Source organism: Crassostrea angulata, chromosome 1 (genome assembly GCF_025612915.1).
Source record: "Crassostrea angulata isolate pt1a10 chromosome 1, ASM2561291v2, whole genome shotgun sequence".
NCBI lineage: Eukaryota > Metazoa > Mollusca > Bivalvia > Ostreida > Ostreidae > Magallana > Magallana angulata.
This window is the reverse complement of record NC_069111.1, coordinates 52,623,523-52,647,363: the sequence shown is the minus strand read 5'-3', so window position 1 is coordinate 52,647,363 and position 23,841 is coordinate 52,623,523. Positions and strand designations below refer to the sequence as shown.

The following is a 23,841-nucleotide window of genomic DNA, read 5'->3' as shown; positions in this document are numbered from 1 at the left end:
ATATAAAATGAAATGTGCCTATACAACAGTATCTCGACAAATAGAGAAACGTTCGCACTAATCTTTAAAAATCTCACGTCAAACGCATGCTACTGTAATGTAAAAGAGATTTAAAACTGTTTTCCCCATGTTTTAGAACTTTGCCCAAGTATGTTTGGTGTGTTGTTTACGTTCCTTTGCTGCTTGCACCTTCCTTTACAAGAGGGTTTAAACATGAACAACTTAACAAACGTGAGCGGTGAATTTTCCAATCGACCCCAAAAGGAGACTTCAAAAGCATTTTGAAGCAGAAAAACACTCGAAAGCTCAAAAAAGCTATTACAAATACCTAGGCGTTATTAGTTTCAATTGATTGTTTTACTGTGTATGTTTTAAATAATTGTGAAAAATGAGTATCCTTTTTCAGTCATCGGATTTTTCCCTTTGAAAATTAGTGGCTAAATGTATAAACAAGCTTGTCATGTCCTTCAGTTGTTTATAATCTAACCATCAGAACGACATAATACGAAATGAATTAGACCGACGTTTTCAGACAACTGTTAAACAACTGTTAAACCAGGAGACTGATTCGAATGAAACTGGTTGAGAATGTCCACAGTCTCATGAAAGATATGGTCTGCATATAAGAAAGCATGTCCGATAGCAACAAACGTCTCAACGATACAGAGAAGGAAATCTTAAGCTTGAAAATGAGGTACAGTTACTGAAAACCGAGAACCAGAAGTTGACAGGACAAGCTGTGAAGTTTCAATGACAATGACAGCAGGATTAATGAAATTGAAGGGAATTTTACGAAGGTTTCGTTCAGCCGTGCTAAGTATAAACGATTTTTGAATCCAAACATTGAGGAAAATACATCAATGATTCTGATGACATTAAGATAGAGGTTAGGTATCTGTCTGTGACGTTAATGAACTTGAATAAACACACCATGGAAATGAATGGATCTATTCCTAATCTTACTGAAAGCAAATTCACTAAATATCCCATCATCGTGAAGAGATCTGTCAGTGATATTAACAAGTTACTCACTTCAGCGGACTATCAAGTACAGCTGGTGTATAACCCGTCTGCATTGGGAAATGACCAATCAAACTTTAATATTTTTTTAAAGCGATGATTTATCCTAAAAAGAGATTATCTATGTTTCTACATATTTATTGTACAATTCATTTTATTTAAACTTGGTGTATATTTCCCATTATGTTAGCATTGAAGCCATTCGATTTAAAATAACACGTCAAACCTAAACACGGCTTCTGGGCACATCAAGTAAACGTCATCACGTGTTTTGAAAAATTTATTATTGTAAGATTAAATGAAACGTTTAAACTTACATAATCAATTCGGTAATTACTTATGAAATATAATCGCTATATCATATCTATTCGTTAAAAAGGTTTTCTTGACAAAGTTTCTGGGAATATATTTTAAGCTGTGGATGCGAACTATACAAATAAACATCAATATAAATGAAAAATGACTAACAAACTGTCAACCATTTCAAAACTCCATAAAACGAAATACAAATTCAAAGCAGAGCAACACGGACCTCTAAAGAGAAAAAAAGAGGTAGGATAATGTGCCTAGAAGGAGTGAGCATCCTCTGCTGACTGGTCAAACCCGCCGTGTGCTCCTTGTCGTAATCGGGAAAAAAAACCCGGAAAAGTCCGTAGACAATTATCAACTTGTTTGTCAGTAGCTTGCATCGCCTTAGAACTGTTCATAAGAAGAGCATTAACTGAGAGACAAAAACACCATATGCAGGTGATAAAGGTATATTGCTACATAAGTATGGAAAGTTGACTATTGAAGTAAGTTTGAAATTCATAAGTTTCATTTTTGGAGCAAAAAATTTCTAAAATATGGCAATCACCACTTCCTCTCTACCTGAAATTTCCAACAAGGATTGAGAAACCTATGATCTTGCTGAAAACTTTAAGATAATATATTGCATGACCAACTATTGAAAAGTGCATTACTCTGATAGGAAATATCAGCATATGTCTTCATAGATAAACTAAAGATGGCTAGGATACATGTTTTATTAAGAACCATTATAACAAGACCTTGGACTTTTGATAGGAAGAACTATCTTTTTCTTGCGTCAAAATAAGTTAAAAATGACGCTTGTTTCAAGTGAAATATACACATATTGCGTAGTCTTAGCTCAAAAGCCAGCAAAATCGTATTGATCCAAAACGCCATGGCTGAGTGGCCAGCAAAAAAACCCCACACAGGCCTACGTCACCTTGCTGTTTGACACAACTCTTCTTTTTCTTCTTTTTCATTGTTTAAGAATGATTTTAATTTTTGAAACTTGTAAAGAATAATTCAACTCAGTAATTTTTTCAAGGAAGACAGAAAAGTGCATACCCAATAAGTTAAAGTTGCTGAGCCCTTATCTAGTTTCCATCTCGTGTGGTAAAAAAAACCTGGAAAAGAGATAACCTTGAAAAAGTTTTTAAGCCAATCCGTATGATTTTTGTTTTGGAACCGTTTATTTTCAGCCCAGAAATGTTTGAATAAAAGTCTAGAGTATCTAAAGATGCGAATAATGAAGTAGGTGAACCATCCAAAATAAGAGATGCGTCATCTGCATATTGACTTATTTTATGTTCTTTGCTGCCTATTGTATTACTCTTTATATTATTGTTTTGTTTAATTAGAATTGAAAATATTTAAGCACAGAGGAGGAATAAATATGTCACCTTGTCTACAACCTCTTTTGATAGAGAGGTAATTAGATGAAAAGCCACTTTGAAACACTGAAGCCTTAAAATTTGTACTCATCATTTTAACCCACTGGATTATATAATTACCATAACCAAAATAATTCAAGTCTTTATAAATAAATGACAGAGAAATAGAATCAATAGTTTTTTCAAAATTAATTTGGACCAACAGTCCTTGAATTTTCTTATGTTCAGTATAGTGTATTAAATCAAAAATAAACCTAGTATTTTCCTTTTACAAAACCTGACTGCTAAGAGAAATAAGATTATCCAAAGTAGATCTTATTCTATAACTAAGACAACCTTTAATAAGTTTATGAATAACATTTATCAGTGTAATAGGCCGCCAGCTTTTAAAGTTTTGTCTTGGTTTATTCCCTTTTGTTAGACATGAAAGAATCCCTAAACGTTGAACGATAGGAAGTGCTTTCTTGGAGAAAATACATGTTATTGAGTTCAATATAATTTTTTAGGTCTACCTTAAGAAACTTAAAAAACTCAACAGTATATCTGTCACTACCAGGTGACTTAATAGTTTTCACGTTTTTTTAAACAACAAAATTTCTTTTTCAGTTATCTCTTCATCTAGCGTCTCCGAGAAATATTTGTCCAAGTTTGAAACTTCATAATATTGAAATTTCAAACTTTTGTATATATTTTCGGATAATTTAAACCATGTAAAAAAAATCTTACGTCATTGAACTTTGACTAAGTATTTCAAGTGTAGTGTTTATGCTTTTCTTCTTGCACTTGTGATTTTTCCATAGTAAGCTAAGAGTATTGAAACATTTACAGCTTTTCCAACAGGCACTGAAAGTAGATTCAAGAATAGTTTAAAGGAGAGAAACTGTTCAAATCAAAAACAAATTAGTACTTCTTTTATTTATTTATCATTTAAATTTATAAAATTTGTACAAAATATTTTTCCTTTTACGGGAATTAAATTTTGTACATTTCAACTATTTTGGTCAAAAGTATAAAGAAGGTTTATATGTCCTTTAGTCACTTTCATCCTAACCATGATGTCACACATCAAACTAGGGTTCTTGTGTGTTATCCCATTCAGATGTTTGTCTATCTTTATGGATTGGGAAACTCAGAAACCACACTCAGTTTTAATTATTTAGAATAAACAGATCTTTCTTCGCGAACCATTTTTTTTTTTACATTTTGGGACGAATACACTACGGGTTAAGACGAATCGGGGAAAAACATACAGGGTAAACAAAATTGCTTATATTCACGAAGCACACAATGTAATTACTAATTAAATTGTTTATTCTGTGTAGGGTTAATTCATCAAAGTAAATTTAACCATTATATAACCTTTTCATATGATTTATTTAGACATTTATTTGAATGTTAGAACAAGTAGAAATTATTTTTATTTAGTTTGATGTTGTTAGGATACAGGTTTCATATCCATGATTTGATTGGCTGATTTACATATTTAATCTCGAATTTCGAATCTTGTATTTCGAATCTCGAATTTTGAATATTGAATGAACCCTCTGGGCTTTCGTATTCAGCATTTGCATTTCATTCGCTTATTTTTATTTTTGATGGTCAATGTTATAGTCAATGGAAAAAATATTTCATGAATTTATAAACTGCGTATTATATCATCTTTATTTCAGCTACAAAGACAAGTGTAGGCTACACAGTCGGGTTAACGAGCGCGTCTAGCGACTGGTCTGGAGACATCCTAGTGTTCCCTCATGTTGTCACCAATAATGGAAATTTTCCGCCCCTACGAATGAGACATTCTTTGTTATTGTTGTTTCGCACAGCTCAAATCTTTTCTATCTCAATGTTGTTCTGAATAGTATCAGTAAAGTCAGAACGATGTCTGACAACACTGCTGGCTATCAAACGGGAAAAAGCATGGCGGTGCTCCAGTTGTACAAAGGGAACTCGGTCTCGGTCAGTCGGTTAAGAGGAAAAGGTGATCACACTCATGGTGATCCCTTCAAACATGTTCTCTGCTTTTCTTCTGTTATGAAAACTGAATTTTACAAAACACTACAAAAGCCAAGAAAGCTTAATCGAGATCCTAGATTCAAATTTCAAAATTCCTCTCTTTCGATAATTGATTAAATCATGAATCTTGAATCTTTAATCTTGCATGTTTAATTTTGAATTACAAAGTAATTTCCATAAATATAATTTTTACAATTTGAGTATTTTCTCATATTTTTATATAGAGTCATTTGACTATATTTCTAATTTGAATATGAAGAATCATCTAAAAATATGAAAATCCTCTTGAAACTAGTTGTACACCGTTGCAAATGCCTAAATGATCATAGCCGTTTAAAATCAAACTTTCAAATGTTGTAATGGACATTCATTAAACCAATTTTCTGTTAAAGGAAATCATAATTCATTATTATTCAAATGGACAAGTCCATCAAACCATCTTAAGTGTGTCGGAACATGCTCTTGTTAAGATTGATATGGTGAGCTTCATTAAATATCCGTTTTTTGTTTTTGTGTCTCTCTATTTCAACCATTTTTCTGTTTCTTAAACAATTCAAATAATTTTTACGCAGAGAAAATAAAATTATAATTTTAACTACCGCTGCCGGTTAAATGTGATGTTCGACAATATTTCTAATTTGAAGTTCTTGAAAATCAGTTAAGGATAAAAAAAATCCTCTTAAAACTAGTTGTAAAGCGTCGCATATGCCTAAATGACCATAGCTATATAAATTCAAACTTTCAAGTGTTGTAATGGTCATTCCTTTAACCAAGTTTCTGTTAAAATCATAAATTATCTTAAATTACAGAATGCGTAATACTTAGTGATTATCACATTGCTACATATAATTCATGTTTTTTCATCAACAATAGAAATAATGTTGAATGTTTTATGTCCGATTTACTAAAAATTCTATGTAAAAGTAGAAGGGACGAGATACTGGGGTAAAGGGCGGGATTTGTAAGCGCCTTTTTTTGTTTTTAGATATTTGTATCGTGAAAAATAAATAGCTAAGCCACTACAATCATTATCAAACCGGAAAGCTGATACATAAATCCATAACCTCATCAAGGTCTGCCCTTCTCACTCCCACTTTGAAAGGCGATGTTTCCTGAATGTATGTACCAAAATAACCTCAAGAGATATCTCCCTTACTCTCATTCTCATTGAAGGCTAGCTTATTATCATACAAATAAGCTTGACACTTCTTCATACTAAATTTACCTTGCCTCCCTATCTCTTAATCAAAATGTACAAGCATCGGCCTTATTTCGTTTCGTATGTATATGCATTATGTATTTCTATTTTAAATTTTAACCACCTCCACCCACTCCCTACCACCTGTATTTTTAAACATCAAATTACTGACAATAACAGTGTATCTTAGTATCAGCGACATCTCTACCTAGAAAAACCTTTGAACGGATCTTGTTATTTGCCCTCTGAGAAAATCTTCAAAATGCTATTTCTGCGTTAATTGTTAGTTCCAGTATTTATACAAAAGAAGGAGACACGAATAATACGGCCATAAACAAATTAAAAATTTGACAAAAAAATAGTTATACACTGTTTGTGAGGATTTAGGGTATTTTGAGCATCTATTTTAGAATACAAGTTGTGTCTCTAAATCTTTGATATGTTTGTCAAATCTAGATTCCTTTATTCTGTGTCCTGTATTTTCTGTCAAATATGATAATTCCAATCATTGTGTTTCCAACATCTAATAAATTTAAAAGCAGATAAAAAAATTATAACGGCATCAATTATTTCACTCAGTCATTGCTTTATTGGGCCTTCTTTTGAAGTTCATCCAGTATTCCTTAAAAATTCTTCCTGGTCATGTATGACTTACTTTTTAAATTTTTTTTGCCTATTTTGTGTATGTATGTATCGCAACACCAGCTGTGCATCATAAAACTCACATTTATAGGTAGTTAATCTGTTTTTTAAAAAGTTCATCGGCGTGTTTCCGAACCATTGCACTTTGATGAATTTTCTGAGCTGATTAATGTACAATTTAAAACGAAAAAGAAACAAAAACATGTAAATAAGATAAATATTGAATGCTCATTTTATAGTATTAATAGCATTTTACCATTATTAATGAAGTCGATAACACAACATTGTTTTAAGTTTGTAACCGTTATTGAATTAACACAAACTGAATCAATATTCATATTTATTTTAAATGTCACTATAAAAAAAACCCGGTTTTTTTTCTTAGCCGTTAGGTTGCAATAAATGTCATTGCTAGTGAAACAATATCATAATTTGTTTGACGTTAACGAATATCAACGATTTCATATCCAAAACTAAGACAGAAACGATGTATAGATACTGTTTTTAAATGCCTGATCTGAAAAAAGAATAATAATATAAAATAGTCACATTATATTTTGTGCAATTTAAAAAACGATTTCCGTTCCTGATTACAATTTTCATCGACTTGCTTGTTTGTAGAGCATTGAATGCTAATGTATTCGTGTTTTTCGGAGTTGATTTTAATCAACTCTCCTAAGCAGTTACTCAGACAAACCGAAAGTGAAACAGTGTTTGGACCCCAGCACAAATCATTGCTGCTGACAAGACTTAGTTCTTGAAAATAATCGACAAATTCGATGTAATGTATGCTAAAGCATTGTTTTTCAAGGAAACTTATTTATAAATACCTTGAAAATAGTCAGATTTTAAATGGTACGAACAATTTAAATATTTTTTATAGTTTTATGTATTCCCACGCCAGAGTTCAATATAGTCTCGTTTACTCGACGCTCGGCTGTCTCCGTAAATCCTTGCCGGGGATTTACGGTGTCAGTCGAGCGTTTGGTTGAACGAGACTAGAGTTCAATATTGCTTGGATTCATACAATTTTCGAGAAATATTTCTATAACTGATACATAGTTTGATTGAATTAATTTTATCTTTAAATATTATTTATCATGATTCATATGGGGTTTTCTCGACATTTTTGTTGAAAAAGTCCAAAAATTCATATTATAAAAATGTGCGTAATTCAAATTAGAAACTACATGTACTTGTCATGCAAAATAACATATCAGTGATTTTAAAATAAATAAATATCGACAAAATCAACTCCCGTCAGTTCTTCAGTACTTTGATTTCGATAAAGTAGCTTTGCTGAATCTAATCATTAGCAAGTCACATTTATAGGAATAAAAGAAAACAATGTTTTTACATCCTTATTTTAGTGTGCTCAATTTCACAAAGAAGCTTTTGTGCACTCACTGTAAATGGGGGTAAGAACAAGGTACTCCCCAAAAACCTGTTTTTTGTTACATTTATTTATGAAAAATTATGCTAAAAATAGTATGACTCCTTATCTACATGTACATACCAAGTCGACATATGCAATATTACTATATGGAAATAGTCACAAAACAAGGAAAAATGTTGCAAGATTTTTTTTAGCTGGAAAGAAAAACATAATTTTTAGACATCATAATTTCAAAAACAAATGCAACACGATTATCCTTTTCCGTCATTATAGTTTTGCCTAAGTGTTTGAAGTGTTGTGTTTACTTCTTGTCTCTTGTTTGACATCAGGATTATTTTCATAAGAGGATCTAATAATTTAGATCTAATCATTTACAGCTTTACTAAGTTTGAAGGAGTAACCACTCCCATGCTTACTTGGAGTAGATTAAAGAGTTTTTATAGAAGAAAACTGCCAAAAGCAATTAAAAATGCTTACTTTTTGAATACTTGTAGTTCTTCTTTAACTGCGCATGATTTTTAAAATTTGTACAAAATGTTTTCCCTTTTATGGGCATTGAATATTGTACCCTTCATCTATTTTGGTCAAAGGTATAAATAAGCGCGACATCTCCTTCGTTCGTTTTAATTCTAATCATGATGTCGTACATCATACTAGGGTTCCTGTGTGTGATCCCATCAATTTGTTTGTCTGTTCTTACTGATGGGGAAACTCAGAATGACACACTACGAGATGAATCAGGGGACTCAAAGACTGATGTTTTCAGACAATTGTTAAACCAGGAGACCCTCATTCGAATGTCACTGGTGAAGAATGTCCATAGTCTTATGAAAGATATGGTCGAGATGAAAGAAAGCATGTCAACTAGCAACAAACGACTCAATGATGCGGAGAAAGAAATCTCAAGCTTGAAAAATGAGGTACATTTACTGAAAACCGAGAACCGAAAGTTGAAAGAACAAGCTGTAAAATTTCAAGAGCAGTTTAAGACTACTGACAGCAGGTTTGATGAAATTGAAGGGAATTTTACAAAAGTTTCATTCAGCCGGGCTAAATATGAAAGACATTTGAATAAAAAAATTGAAGACTTTGAGAAAAATATGTCGACGATTCTAAATGACATCAAGATAGAGGTACGTTATCTGTCTGTGACGTTACTGGACTTGAATAAGCATACAATGGAAATAAATGAATCTATTCCAATTCTCATAGAAAGCAAATTCACTGAATATTCCACCATCGTGAGTAAATCTGTCAGTGATATAAACAACAAGTTGATCACTTCAAAGGACTATCAAGAACAACTGGTATATAACTTGTCTACATTGGGAAATGACCAATCAGGCTTAATGAAAATAATCTCAGGTACTTTGTGAAAGCAAGTTTTTTTATAGAAGATAATTCATTCTAATTTAATATAAGATTATTTAAATTTCTGCACATTAATTGTACAACACATTCATGTTTATTCAAACTTGGTGTATATCTCCCATTATATTTCCACTGGAACTCTGTGACGTTCAATTTCATATGACACGCCAAACCTGATCACGGATTATGAACACGTCAAATAACACACCAGGCCGTGCAGTCAAATTATTAAATCACACAACACGCGGTATTCAATTTTGTCTACACGGCCCGGTATATTTAAGGACAGAAATAGGCATTCAATGCTTAAAATTGCGATGAACCTATTAGCCGTAAGTTTCTTGGTAATAAGAAGTACACTAAAATATTTGAAACCTACGGCAAGGTTTTGCTCAATAAAAGCCTTTTCACAATTAGCAAACGAGCACTTTACAACACTTTGCGATCGGAATGATTTAGCATCGCACGAGCTCGCGCATAAGTTGCACGATGTATATATCGCATTCTTTGCATGTTATTAAGTGGTCGCATCAGGTCTCATGATAAAACAGGACATGCACACTATTCAGAAGCGGCTGAATGCGATCCAAATTATTGCAATGCAACGCACATTCATTAGTACTAATAATAACGTCTTACAACGTTTTGTGTACTTGCAAGAGTGATGCACGATTTTGATATCTTTTTAGATCATATGAACAGTACTATAATGTCCATCAAAGCGGATGTTGAGCAATCCCAGAAGTCCCAGTTGAAGTTATCGGCTGCTGTGTCGTCATTGGAGGTTTTCAGAATGAATATGTCCTTGCTGAACAACTGTGGTACGTTCAAAACGTAATAACGCGTTTTATATTATATAAGTCATGTGCTAAATACTGTTGCCTCGATTTTTAAAATTTTAATTTATCATTACTTATCATCCTATTTACAACAGTCATATGAAAGTATAATATACAAAATTATAAAATTTCTATTCATAATAAAAATGTGAACTTTGTTTTTTTTAATTTTGCTGATATTAGATACTTAGTGAACTTAATCATAAGATGTTAAATAATGTTTTAAATTGTGATTTCTTTCAATAAAGTTACTTTTACTTTTATTTTTATCTCAAGTAAGAAAGACGAATAGGACCACACAAAAATATTTTCATCTCGTAATTACGATAAAAGATATTGTTATTACAAGTTCATTTTCTCCTTATTTCGAGAAAAGATTTCGTAATTCTATATTCGTCTTTCGTACCTCAAGTGTGCAATATTCAAGATGACATTCAATATATAATGTCCTTTATTGAAAAAAAATAATTAATAAAATGCCGCTTGATGTATAAAAGAAACATTTGAAAACAAAAAGACTCTTCCATTCGGATGTATTGTCTAAACAGATACATTTTACACTGCGTTATCCCATCTTTGTTACAGGTGCGAAAAGTATAGGATTCACAGTCGGGGTAACGAGCTCGTCTTCCACCTGGTCTGGAGACATCTTGGTGTTCCCTCATCTCGTCACCAATCATGGAAACGGATACAATCCAAGCACCGGGAAATTCACCGCCCCTAAGGACGGGACCTACGTTTTCTTTGTTGCCGTAAATTCATACGGCAGTCAAACTGTGTATCTTAACATTGTTCATAATGGTTTAAATGTTGTCCAATCAATGGCTTACGGCTCTAGCGCCTCCCACCAGACGGGTACAAACATGGCTTTAATTCATTTAGACAAAGGAGACTCTGTCTGGATCAGTCATAGCAGTGGGACCGGTTATTATACCACTTCCGTGCCCATAACAACATTTTCTGGTTTTCTGCTGGCATGAAAACAGATATTTACCAATAAAAGTTTTAATTTCAAATCGACTCTCAAAGTTTTTGCATAATAAATCTTTTTCTCTAAAATTTCCATTTAGAGATATATAGAATTATATATAAGTGTTATAATTCAAAATTTCCTTTTTTAATTTAGATGTAGAAAATCAAATAACAATGGATAGATTTAATTTCTACTTATATTATACGAGCATATCGAAATTTTGCCAGCTTACTTTTTTTTAAAAAATCTCAAAGCGGTTTATAAAGTAATTTATGTTATTTCGTATACAATATATAGAGATTAAACTAATCTTAAATACATTTGCTTTTTAAGGTGTCCATTATTGCTTTTGTATATTTTCTTGAAAGAGTTTTTTTTAATCAGTCGTACGTGTTTTTATTTTTGTAGCATAGTTCAGATGTTGTAATACGTTTATATTTATACTTTGAATATAAATGTGAATCTGTTTATGATTGTATAACAAAAATTTACTTTTAACCCTAAATCACGGATATATATTTACCAAATATATATCCGTGACTCGGGATTAAAATCTAGTATCCAAAAACAAAGGACTTTTATTATCATTTTTTCAACAAACTGTTAACTTGATGTCAGTGAGAACAAAATACCACTTAATGAAATGTTTATTATTATGATTATTATTAAAACTAATGATAGAACTAATACAATGTATATGGACAACTTGTTTTCTTCTTAAAAAGGATGTAGTATTTCTACTAAATTTTCACATTCTATTTTTGATTTGTTATGAAATATTCGCAGGTAGATATTTTGCATATTTTATGTAGTATTTGTAAGTATAACTCAATGTTTCTTTGTTTTGATTTTTATTAACAACCAGTCTTATGTTTATTTTCTTTGGTCAAAAACAGAACAACCGAAAAAATAAAGAAACTATCCAACAAAATGTTTTATTCTTTTGGTGTGATTATTTTTGTTTATTTATAGTCAACATTGTGTCAACAAAAATACGAGTTTCATAATATGATCTGATCTGTTTTTGAACAAGAGGCCAATACGCCTTAAGGATCATCTGAGTACCATTGCCCATAAACAGTCATGCACAGTCGAAGATTCCCATAACTTTCATTCTGGAGCAGCAAAAAAAAAAAAAAAAAAAAAAAAAATCTTAAAAATGGCAATGACCACTCTTTCTACCTGCAACAAGTTTTTCATACCGATGCATGGGAGTAGAGAAGTTTTGACCATTTGTACTTTTTATAAACACTGTTTTCATGCCAACTTTGAGAATGTTTTTAAGCCAATCGGTATGATTTTTGTTTTGGAACTGTTTATTTTCAAACCAGAAGAGTTTGAATAAAAGTTTAGAGTATCTACAGATGCAAATATTGATGATGTGAACCATCCAAAATAAATGATTTGTCATCTGCATATTGATTAATTTTAAGATCTTTGCTGCCTATTGTATTTCCCTCCATTTCATTGTTTTGTTTTATTAGAATTGAAAGTATTTCAGAACAGAGGAGGAATAAATAGGATGCAATAGAGAGGTAATTGGATAAAAAGACATTTTGCAACACTGAAACTTTAAAATTTGTGTTCGGTATTTTAACCCACTGGATGATATAATTACCAAAACCGAAATAATTCAAGACTTTATAAATTAATGACCAAGAAATAGAATCAACCGCTTTTTCAAAATCAATTAGGACAAACATTCCTGGATTTTGTTTTATGTTCAGTATAGTGCATTAAATCAAAATTAATTTTTCCCCCCACCCTCCCCCCGAATCTTCCTTTTATAAAATCTGACTGGGTATTAAAAATAAGAATATTCAAAGTAGATCTTATTCTATAACTAAGACAACCTGTAATAAGTTTATAGATAACATTTATTAGACATCATCTGCGTAAAGCGACATCGAGCTCGGACTCGAACTATGTACGTAAATAAATAAGGGGTCGTATGAAAAGTTTAAAATTAACATTTGTAAACTTATACACGGATAATTTTCCTTATTCTGTATTAATACATAACACGTTAATGTGGAATTATAGTCATCATCTGTTTTCTTCTTCATGACAAAGCTATTGACTGCCCACAAGGTACAAATTGTGTCGTACAATTTCATTTCTTAAATACATGTTAAACTGTCTATTTTTTATTTAGTTCTCTACACTGTCTCTGCTGAAGTGCAGGGTGTCAATTTTTTTTTAGGCTCGAGGATATGCAGTGACAAAAGGGTCTGTATTTGGGAAAAGGACGGCTACGGAATGTTGATAACATAAGAGTTGTTAGAAATTCGATGTTAGAAAATCGATCTTGCACCCTGTGGTCGCAGGTGAAACAAAAAAAGGAGGGATAACATTAATAATACGTGTATGAGCGAAGTCATAGCATGAAAAGCTTCACTCTGATTTTGGTGATAAAACATTGTTTTCAGTAACATGAAAACATCTTTTGCTGATGTCTCTTACTAGTATCTCTACCAAAGATTTTGGCGATTCTTTCGTCGCACATCAAAGAATTAATAAGGATGTCGTGCAAAGAGACGGAACACATTCCTCCGTAACCTTTAATACCGTGGATCATTGAGTCGATGCCAAATGCTAAATTATTTCTAGTGGTGGTATCATAAAACATTATTAAATCTTTAAGCATTTGCATGAAATCGTCATCACGAGAAGGGGGTGTTCAAATAATAGCGCCAAATGAACTTTCATATTTAAAACAAACGTACATTGTATATATAAATCAGTGAGTTCCAATTTTTTTTAAAGAAGGAGAGGTGAGAGAGAGTATATTTTAAGGAAAAACAAAAGCGCTCCTGAGAGAAAAATAAGCGAGTTACTAAAACGTGATTTTTTTCACTCTCTCTCTTAAATTGAAAACCACACATCTAATAATGTACTGATACATGTTAATTTTAAAAATTGTTGTAAAATCTGTTGCTGATATGTGGGAAAAGGTCAATAACACAAATATCTTTTTTGAAATGCTTAACATCGTGAAATAATGCGTAATGGTAAAGATATGGGAAATCAATGCATTTTTAAACTATTTGAAAGGGCAGGCTATTTGCGCTAAGTGTTCATTGTTGTATCCTCAATTGAGTGATATTTTCCATTGCCCTAATGTTCTGTATTATTGTTGATAATCATTTTTTAAAATCGTATTTTTACATCTGAGGATAAAAGTATTCGTCAGTATACGAGTCCGACTTCGAGATCCCGAAATCTGGAAATGTCTACTAGTATAATAGACCAACAGTTTTTAAAGTATTGTCTAGGTTAATTCCCTTTTGATAGACATGAAATAATTCCTAAACGCTGAGAGATAGGATGTGCTTTATTGTAGAAAATACATGTAATTGAGTTTAATAGATAAACAAGAGGCCCAGGGGCCACATCGCTCACCTGAGCAACAATTGCCTTAAATCTGATCAAATTAGCATTACAGTATCAAAATATCTTGACAACTGAGTACAGTAGATCTTGCTAAAAAAAATTGAAAATTTGCCAATTTTTATCCACCTCTTATTTTTTGGTAAATACCAAACCCCTTTTCTTGTTGTACCTGAAAGAAGATTTTTCTCTATTCCTATATACCCTCCCCCCCCCCCCCCCCACCATTTCGTGGCCCCACTATTATCTAGGTAATCATGGTTTCATCAAACTTAAATCTACCTTTAATTTCATAACCTGTGCTTTCACACTAAGTACTGAGTATTGGACCGAAAACTTTTATTTTTTTTATATTTTTAAAGATTTTCTCTATATATTCCTATGTAAAAATTCAAATCGCCATCACGGTCCCGCCCTACCACTAGGGACTGTAATTTTGCAAACTTGAATTTACACTCCCCGAGGATGCCTCAACACAAGTTTAAGCTTTTCTGTCCAAATAGTCTTTAAAAAGAAGATTTTGAAAGATTTTCTCTATATATTCCTAAGTAAAAATTCATCCCCCATTGTGGCCTCACCCCACCCCTGGACTATTATTTAAACAAACTTGAATCTATATGATATGGGGATGCCTCCACTCAAATTTGGACTTTCCTGGCCTAATAGTTTTGAGAAGAAGACTTTTAAAGATTTCTCTATATATAAAAAATGTATCCCCCATTGTGGTCCCGCCTACCCCCAGGGACCATGATTTGAACAAACTTGAATCTACATTATCTGAGGATGGTTACACGCCAATTTGAGCTTTCTTGGCCAAATAGTTTTTAAAAGAAATTTTTTAAAAAATTTTCTCTTTATATTCCAATAAAAAAAATTTATCCCATAATTGTGGCCCACCCTACCCCCGGGGACCATGATTTGAACAAACCTGAATCTACACTATCTGAGGATGCTTCCACTTAAATTTGAGCTTTCTTGGCCTAAAAGTTTTTGAGAAGAAGATTCCTAAAGAATTTCTATTCATATTCCTATGTAAATATTGATCCCCCAATTGTTGCCCCACCCTACCCCCGGGGACTATAATTTGAACAAACGTGAATCTACACTATCTGAGGATGCTTCCATTTTAATTTGAGCTTTTCTGGCCTAATAGTTTTTTAGAAAAAGATTTTTACAGGTTTTCTTTATATATTCCTACGTAAAACTTGATCCCCCTATTGTGGCCCCACCCTACCCCCGGGGACCATGATTTTAACAAACTTGAATCTACACTATCTATGGATGCTTCCACTCAAAGTTGAGCTTTCCGGGCCTTATAGTTTTTGAGAAGAAGAATTTTAAAGATTTTTCTCTTTATATTCCTATGTAAAACATGATCCCCAAATTGTGCCCCCACCCTACCCCCGGGGACCTTGATTTGAACAAACTTGAATCTACACTTCCTGAAGATGCTTCCATTTTAATTTGAGCTTTTCTGGCCTAATAGTTTTTGAGAAGAAGATTTTTAAAGATTTTCTCTATATATTCCTATGTAAAACTTGATCCCCAAATTGTGGCCCCACCATACCCCCGGGAACCATGATTTCAACAAACTTGAATCTACACTACCTGAGGATGCTCCCATTATAATTTGAGATTTTCTGGCCTGATAGTTTTTGAGAAGAAGATTTTTAAAGATTTTTTCTATATATTCCTATGTAAAACTTGATCCCCAAATTGTGGCCCCTCCCTACCCCCGGGGACCATGATTTGAACAAACTTGAATATACACTACCTGATGATGCCTCCACACAAGTTTTTCCGGCTGAATAGTTTTTGAGAAGAAGATTTTTGAAAAATACCAACAAATTTTCAATAATTCTCAATTATCTCCCATTTAAAAAGGGCGTGGCTCTTTATTTGAACAAACTTGAATCCCCTTCACCTAGTGGTGCTTTGTGCCAAATTTGGTTGAAATCTGCCCAGTGGTTCTTGAGAAGAAGATGAAAATGTGAAAAGTTTACAACAACGACGACGACAACAACGACAGACAACGGACAAATTGTGATTGAGCCTTTGGCTCAGGTGAGCTTAAAACTGAACAGTATATCTGTCACTACCAGGTGACTTGTAATTTTTCATAAATCTTAAAACAACAAAAATTTCAGTTGTGGTTTTGTCTAGCGACCACAATTATGGAAATATAATATCCAACTTTGAAACTTCATAATTTTGATTAATATCTTCACGATCTAAATCTTAGAATTCTGAATCTTTTTCTGTATGTGAACTTCGGTAGAAATTTTTAACTTCTTCAAGTACACTTGTTTGGTCATAGATCATACCATTTCTATCAAGCTCTAAATTTGTGCCCTGCCCCTATGATCCTTATGGGGTAAGAATAATGAAATTTACAATTTATGTTCCCCTTACTCCAAACATGCATACCTCATTTGAAAATAATTATCCAAGTAGTTTTAAAAAAAACAAAAATTTTCAATTGTTAACACACGGCGTACGTCGCTTTACGCACGACGACGGACGATTGCATAAGGTCACCTGAGTGACTCAGTTGGTGTCAGAACTAGGCCTTAAATATGGACTTGTTATCTGCATACTTACATGGCCGTGTATTTTTTTAACATATGTGTAAAACGGCATAATTTTAATACAATGAAAAATAAAATCAAGGTTATTAACTTTATAGATGAAAGCGGAGAAAAACTGAATTTTTGGCATGCCTGTATATATTTTCGGATAATGTAAACCATGTTAAAAATTCTACGTCATTGGACTATGTATAAGTATTTCAAGTGTAGTGTTTGTGCTTTTCTTATTTCACTTGTGATTTTTTCCTTTTTCCTTTGTAAGAGGATTTATTTATTTAAAGCTTTACTAGCTTAAGTCCCACGGGCACTGAGAGTAGATTCAAGAATATATTAAAGGAGAAAAACTGTTCAAATCAAAAACAAATTGTAACGCGTTTGAATACTTTAGTACTTCTTTTATTGAGCATGATTTATGAAATTTGTTCAAAATGTATTCCTTTTAACGGGCATTAAATTTTGTACACTGGAGGTTTGGTAGAATTGAGGGGAACTTCACCAAATTTCAATCAGCCGTGCTCAAAATGAAAATCATGTGAATGAAAAATTGGAAGGCTTGGAAAAAAATACATCGACAATTCTAAATGACATCAAGATAGAAGTATGATATTTTTTGTGACGTTGCTGGATTTGAATAAACATAAAATGGAACTGAGCATTTCATTCCCAAATGTAATTGAAAGCAAATTCACTGAAAATTCCATCATCGCCAATAGATCTGTCGGTGATATGAACCACAAGTTACTCACAGTACAGGATTACCAAGAACAACTGGTGTATAACTTGTCTGCATTAGGAAATGACCAATCTACATTGTAGCTTGAAACTAATGTTAGGTAATCTTAACAACACTGTACACATGTAACATCCAAAGCAGATGTTGAGCAATCCCAGAAGTCCCAGTTGAAGTTGTCAATTAATGTGTCATCACCGGAGGTTTTCAAAATGATCATGTCCTTAATGATAAACGATGTCTTACAACGCTGCTAGCTATCAAAAGGAAAAAAAACATGGCGGTTCTCCAGTTGTGTAAAAGGACCTTGTCTGGGCCAGTTGGTTAAGAGGAATGGTGATCACACTCATGATATTCCCTTTACGACGTTCTCTGGTTTTCTTTTGTAATGAAAACCGAATTTTACAAAACACCACAAAAGCCAAGAAAGCTTATTTGAGATTTTAGATTCATATTTCAAAATTCCACTTCTTGGATTATTAATTAAATCATGAATCTTGAATCTTTAATCTTGAATCGTGAAGTAATTTGCATGAATAAAGGCGATCCAATTTGAGTATTTTCTCATATTTTTATATAGAGTCCTTCTTTTAAAGGAGGCTGGATAGTCAACAAATTAGCCATCTTATTTTCCTTAGGAATGCAGATAGATTAATTTAGATTGAAATATTTTTAGTAAAAAATCTATATATTTTACCTTTTAAATTTGGGTATTTTTTATATTTCGATATAGAGCTCTCCCTCTAAAGGAGATCAAAAACAGTCTATAGTTGGCCATAAACATCTAGCCCTCTTAAGTGTGTCGCAGCATTTCTTTTTCATATTAATATTAATATATCAATATTGACTCCGTGAGCTTTGCTGTATCTCCGTTTTTGTCTGTGTGTAACTCTCTTTTCCCCCTATCCGTTTCTGTCTATCTTGCAATGTTTCTATCCATTAACATTGTTAGATATCTGTTTATCGTTTTTTCGAGACAAAAAATACTATTTAAGTCACATATTCTGTAGAGACAACTAAATAATAATTTCAAATATCGCTGTTAGTTTAACATAATGTTCGACAACATTTCTAATTTGAAGATAGGGAAAATCATGTAAGATTATGAACATTTTTTGAAACTACTTGTACACCATCGCATATGTCTTAATGATCATAGCTATTTAAAATCAAACTTTCAAATGTTGTTATGGACATTCTTTAAACCAAGATTCTGTTGAAGGAAATCCAAATTTATTATTATTAAAACAGACAAGACCATCGAACAATCATAAGTTTCTCGGAACATGCTTTTGTAAAGATTGACACTGTGAGTTTTATTATATACCCGTTTTTGTTTGTGTTCCTTTCTATTTCCATCAATTCATTTCTGTCTACCTAGCAACGTTTTTGTCTATTAACATTTTAGATATCTCTTTAGTTTCCTGATTTTTAAATAATGCAAGTCATTTTTCCGCAGAGACAATTAGATTATAATTTGAAATATCGCCGCCGGTTAAGTGTGATGTTCGACAATATTTAGAATTTGAAGATCTTGAAAATCAGGCATGGATAAAAAATCGTCTTGAGACTAGTTGTAAACCGTCGCATATGCCTAAATGACCACAGTTATTTAAATTTAAACTTTTAAATGTTGTAATGGACTTTCCTATAACCAAATTTCTGTTAAAGGAAACCATTATATATCTTAATTTACTGAAAGCATAATACTAAGTGATTATCAAATTGTTACACCTGAAGGAATCCTTCTCTCTTGTTCTCATTCTCTTTGAACACTAGCTTATTATCATACAAGTATGCTTGACACTTCTTCATACTACATTTAACTTGCTTTCGTATCTCTTTATCAAAATTTAAAAGCATCAGCCATATTTCGCTTCGTATGTATATGTATTATGTATTTCTATTTGAAATTTTAACCACCTCCACCCATTCCCTACCACCTGTATTTTTAAACAACAAATTACTGACAAAAACAGTATCTTAGTATCAGCGACATCTCTACCTAGAAAAACCTTTGAATGGATCTTGTTATTTGCCATCTTTAAAAATCTTCAGAATACTATTTCTGCCTTTATTGCTAGTTCCAGCATTTGACACATAAGAAGGAGACACGAATAATACGACCATATACAAATTTAAAGTTTGACAAAAAAATAGTAATAGAAGCAAGAAAAAGATTGTATATGCAGATCATATCATCTTAATTAATATTGTTAAGTTCCTCATGTTTATTTATTTAATGTAATTTCGTTCTAAAAATCAATAAAAATGTAAAGTTTTAGAATTTAACAGATTTCAAGAGCCTGTAAAAGAGTATTTTACACTGCTTGTGAGGATTTAGTGTATTTTAAGCATCTATTCTAAAATACACATTGTGTCTTAAAAAATTTGTTATGTTAGTCAAATCTAGATTCCTCGAGTAAACCATGACCAGACGAAGTAAAATGTTTCTAAATATATACTTCAACTTCACTAAGAAACTATTCAATATTTTATCTTAGGGGTAACTCAACTCAATTTATGTGACATGTCATCCTACAAAGATAGCTTAATAGATATTTTGCACAGGTTTGAAGATTCAATGACAAAAAAAAAACGAATTTAAAAAACATAATATAAAATCAATTTTTTAATAATTCGAAAGTCCTGTCCATTCATAACATATACAAAATAAACAAAAATGATTTAGTTGATGTTAAAAAATATATATAAAAAGTTGTACAACTAAGATAGTCCTCTTCTAGGGACCTCAATTGTTTAACTTATTACTTCACAGTACACTCTTATTGGCTTATCAGGGACTGTAGAGTATCCCCGACTAAAATGATTCTCTCTTACTGCTCACTATACCGGGCAATATTAATGTTTTGTTGTGCATATATAACAGATGTAGTTTATAAAATGATGTACGTGCAGAGTGTTTTCTCGATAAAGGAACTATGCTGAATCTGATCATTAGCAAGTCACATTTATAGGAATAAAAGAAAACAATGTCTTTACATCCTTATTTTAGTGTGCTCAATTTCACAAAGAAGCTTTTGTGCACGCACTGTAAATGGGGTAAGTAAGAACAAGATACTCCTAAAAAAAACCCTGTATTTCTACATTTATTTATGAAAAAATATGACCAAAATAGTATGACTCCCTATTTACATGTACATACCTAGTCGACATATGCAATATACCTATATCCCTGAAAAGAAAAAGTAATTATTAGACATCATAATCTCAAAATCAAATACAACACAAATATCCCTTTCCGTCATTACAGTGTTTGAAGTGTGGTGTTTACTTCTTGTCTCTTGTTTGACAACAGGATTATTTTCAAAAGAACGTCTAATCATTAAAGCTTTACTAAGTTTAAAGGAGTAACCACGCCCATGCTTACTTGGAGTAGATTCAAGAGTTAGTATAGAAGAAAACTGTCGAAAGCAATTAAAAATGCTTACTTTTTAAATACTTGTAGTTCTCCTTTAACTGCGCATTATTTTTGGAATATGTGCAGAATGTTTTCCCTTTTATGGTCCTTGAATTTTGTACCCTTCATCTATTTTGGTCAAAGGTATAAATAAGCACTACATATCCTTTAGTCGTTTTAATTCTAATCATGATGTCGTACATCATACTCGGGTTCCTGTGTGTAATCCCATCAATTTGTTTGTCTATTCTTACTGATGGGGAAACTCAGAATGGCACATTACGAGATGAATCAGGGGACTTTAAGACCGATGTTTTTAGACAATTGTTAAACCAGGAGACTCTGATTTGAATGTCACTGGTGAAGAATGTCCATAGTCTCATGAAAGATATGATCGAAATAAAAGAAAGCATGTCAACTAGCAACAAACGACTCCGTGATGCTGAAAAGGAAATTTCAATCTTGCAAAATGAGGTACAGGTACTGAGAACCGAGAACCAGAAGTTGAAGGAACAGGCTGTGAAAACCAAAGAAAAGTTTAGGACTACTGGCAATAGATTTGGTGAAATTGCAGTAAACTTCATAAAGGTTGCAAATGACCTTACCCGGTATGAGTTGAATGTAAATAAGATAATTGATGAGTTTCAGAAAAATTAGCGCTAAATACGTGCTTGATGACCTTGTTAGAGCGATTTTATCAGTGGATATCTTTTTATCATTGACCATAATTGTTCATACAGAAAAAAATACCTTTCTTAAGAACCGAAATGTGTTTACAATAAAAATTAAGATTTTCACAAAACAATGCTAGGTTAAGGATTGTTGCAGTTTTTAAGAACAAATATTTATTTAATTCCCCAAACTGTTCTGTATATTCAATAGAAACAAATCTTTTATTAGCCATACAACGTCAAGTTATACCTCAAACTGTACCATATAATGTGTGAGAATTAAAACAGAGTGTACTTTAGCGTAAAAAAAGATGGTCTACATATATGAACAGTTGAGATGAAACTAAATATTTGTTAAATTGCTTTTCTTTCGGAGTAGGTCAAATAGTACTGGGTTGGAAATATGTTTTTAAGACTATATGTAAGTGTTGAATGACAAAAGTAGTATAACGCATATTCTATTTTTCTTCTCAACGCACTGGTTATCGTTTTAAGTTTTACTTTATTTTTATAACTGCACGGTAAACTCAAATGGTATACCCACAAAAATTTCACTCAATTATAAAGTCTTATCAATAGAATTTTGTTATGTACTCATCTTCTTTCAGCTACGGAGAGACGTGTAGGATTCACAGTTGGTGTAACGGCTTCTTCTAGCACATGGCAAGGACACATCTTAGTGTTCCCTCACGTTGTCACCAATAAAGGAAATGTATACAATCGAAGCACTGGGAAATCCACTGCCCCCATTGACGGGACATACGTCTTCTTTGTTGCTGTAAATGCATACGCCAGTACACATTTGTATCTAGAAATTGTTCATAATGGTTCAAGTAAAGTCAGAACGTATACTAGTAACGGTGCTGGTCACATGACGGGAACAAACATGGCAGTACTTCAGCTAGACAGAGGGGACTTTGTTTGGGTCAGTCGGCACAGTGGACAAGGTTATTGGACCGAGTCTGTACCCATTACTACCTTTTCTGGTTTTCTTCTTGCGTGAAAACTTCCGTTGTCGATATTCAATATATTTTGACATTGTATTTTTACTTAAAGATGTTTGAATTATTGAATCCTCTTTGATTATTTTATTGAAAACGCTTTTTATGTATGTCATTCTAGCATTAGTCCTATTAAAGGGTTTTCCTCACTTTTTTTTGAAATTACTTATAATCGGATCGATTAACTACTGTCGTCACAAAAGTTAACAAATATTACCATCTGACTTGTTGGAATAGAAATAAGTCAAATTTTCACATATTCTGCCCTCATTCTTTTCGTTCAAATATATGAAATATTTTTAAAAGTCACCAAATTGTAATAGTTAAACAAATATCAAGCATCTAACTTGTTCTAGAGATGATCTCAACGTTATGTTTGTAATGTCACATCCCTCTCAATTTCTTAAATTCAGTATACATTAGAGTACTAAAACTGCTTATATGTTTCCTCAGATGCTCTGTCAATATATATTTTTAGAAAACAAATCAACGGTCATCATAAATATTAGAGCGCGTTATACTTGTTTTTTGTGTTCATGCATTCACAACACTCGATATGGTGCTAACTTAAGGAAGGAGTCTTTTCTAGTTTCTTGACTTGTGAAACGTAAATTTGATCATATGTTTAAATAATGATGAAATGAAATCAAAATATCATTTGTTTTCTTTCCTTGTTACTAATATTCAACCTGGCATAGAAATAGCAATCAATGTTAAGAATATAACAAGGGCTCTAATTTTGGCGAAACGTTAGCGTAGGAAATTATCACACGTTTATGCAATTAGGAATGTTGTCGATTCGTAAGCTTATTTAACATTTTTAAAACAAAAAGATTAATGTATGATTTTTTCAACTAATGTGAACTAACTATAATATACTTAAGTTTAAGAATATGTTTTTAAAAT

At 32.3% G+C, this 23,841-nt stretch overlaps 1 protein-coding gene and 3 pseudogenes across 1 annotated transcript; all 4 read left to right on the top strand.

The window, feature by feature from the left end:
• Positions 1–213: 213 nt before the first annotated feature.
• LOC128192943 (uncharacterized) lies at positions 214–8,351 on the top strand (annotated as a pseudogene).
• Positions 8,352–8,586: 235 nt separating this feature from the next.
• On the top strand, positions 8,587–12,016 carry LOC128157974 (uncharacterized). Its single transcript, XM_052820649.1, has 3 exons — positions 8,587–9,316; positions 10,012–10,143; positions 10,747–12,016. Exons 1-3 carry the CDS (start codon positions 8,587–8,589, stop codon positions 11,139–11,141), a joined length of 1,257 nt encoding a protein of 418 aa, XP_052676609.1. The 3' UTR covers positions 11,142–12,016.
• A 4,877-nt stretch (positions 12,017–16,893) lies between these two features.
• Positions 16,894–22,937, top strand: LOC128192937 (uncharacterized; annotated as a pseudogene).
• Positions 21,446–21,920, top strand: LOC128169999 (uncharacterized; annotated as a pseudogene).
• Positions 22,938–23,841: the final 904 nt, after the last annotated feature.

What these genes read in the sequence shown, in the direction of transcription:
- LOC128157974 (XM_052820649.1), top strand. Translation starts at nt 8,587, where the DNA reads ATGATGTCGTACATCATACTAGGGTTCCTGTGTGTGATCCCATCAATT. An exon ending in CTTAATGAAAATAATCTCAG is followed by an intron (nt 9,317 to 10,011) that starts GTACTTTGTGAA and finishes ATATCTTTTTAG; the next exon opens with ATCATATGAACAGTACTATA. An exon ending in GTCCTTGCTGAACAACTGTG is followed by an intron (nt 10,144 to 10,746) that starts GTACGTTCAAAA and finishes TCTTTGTTACAG; the next exon opens with GTGCGAAAAGTATAGGATTC.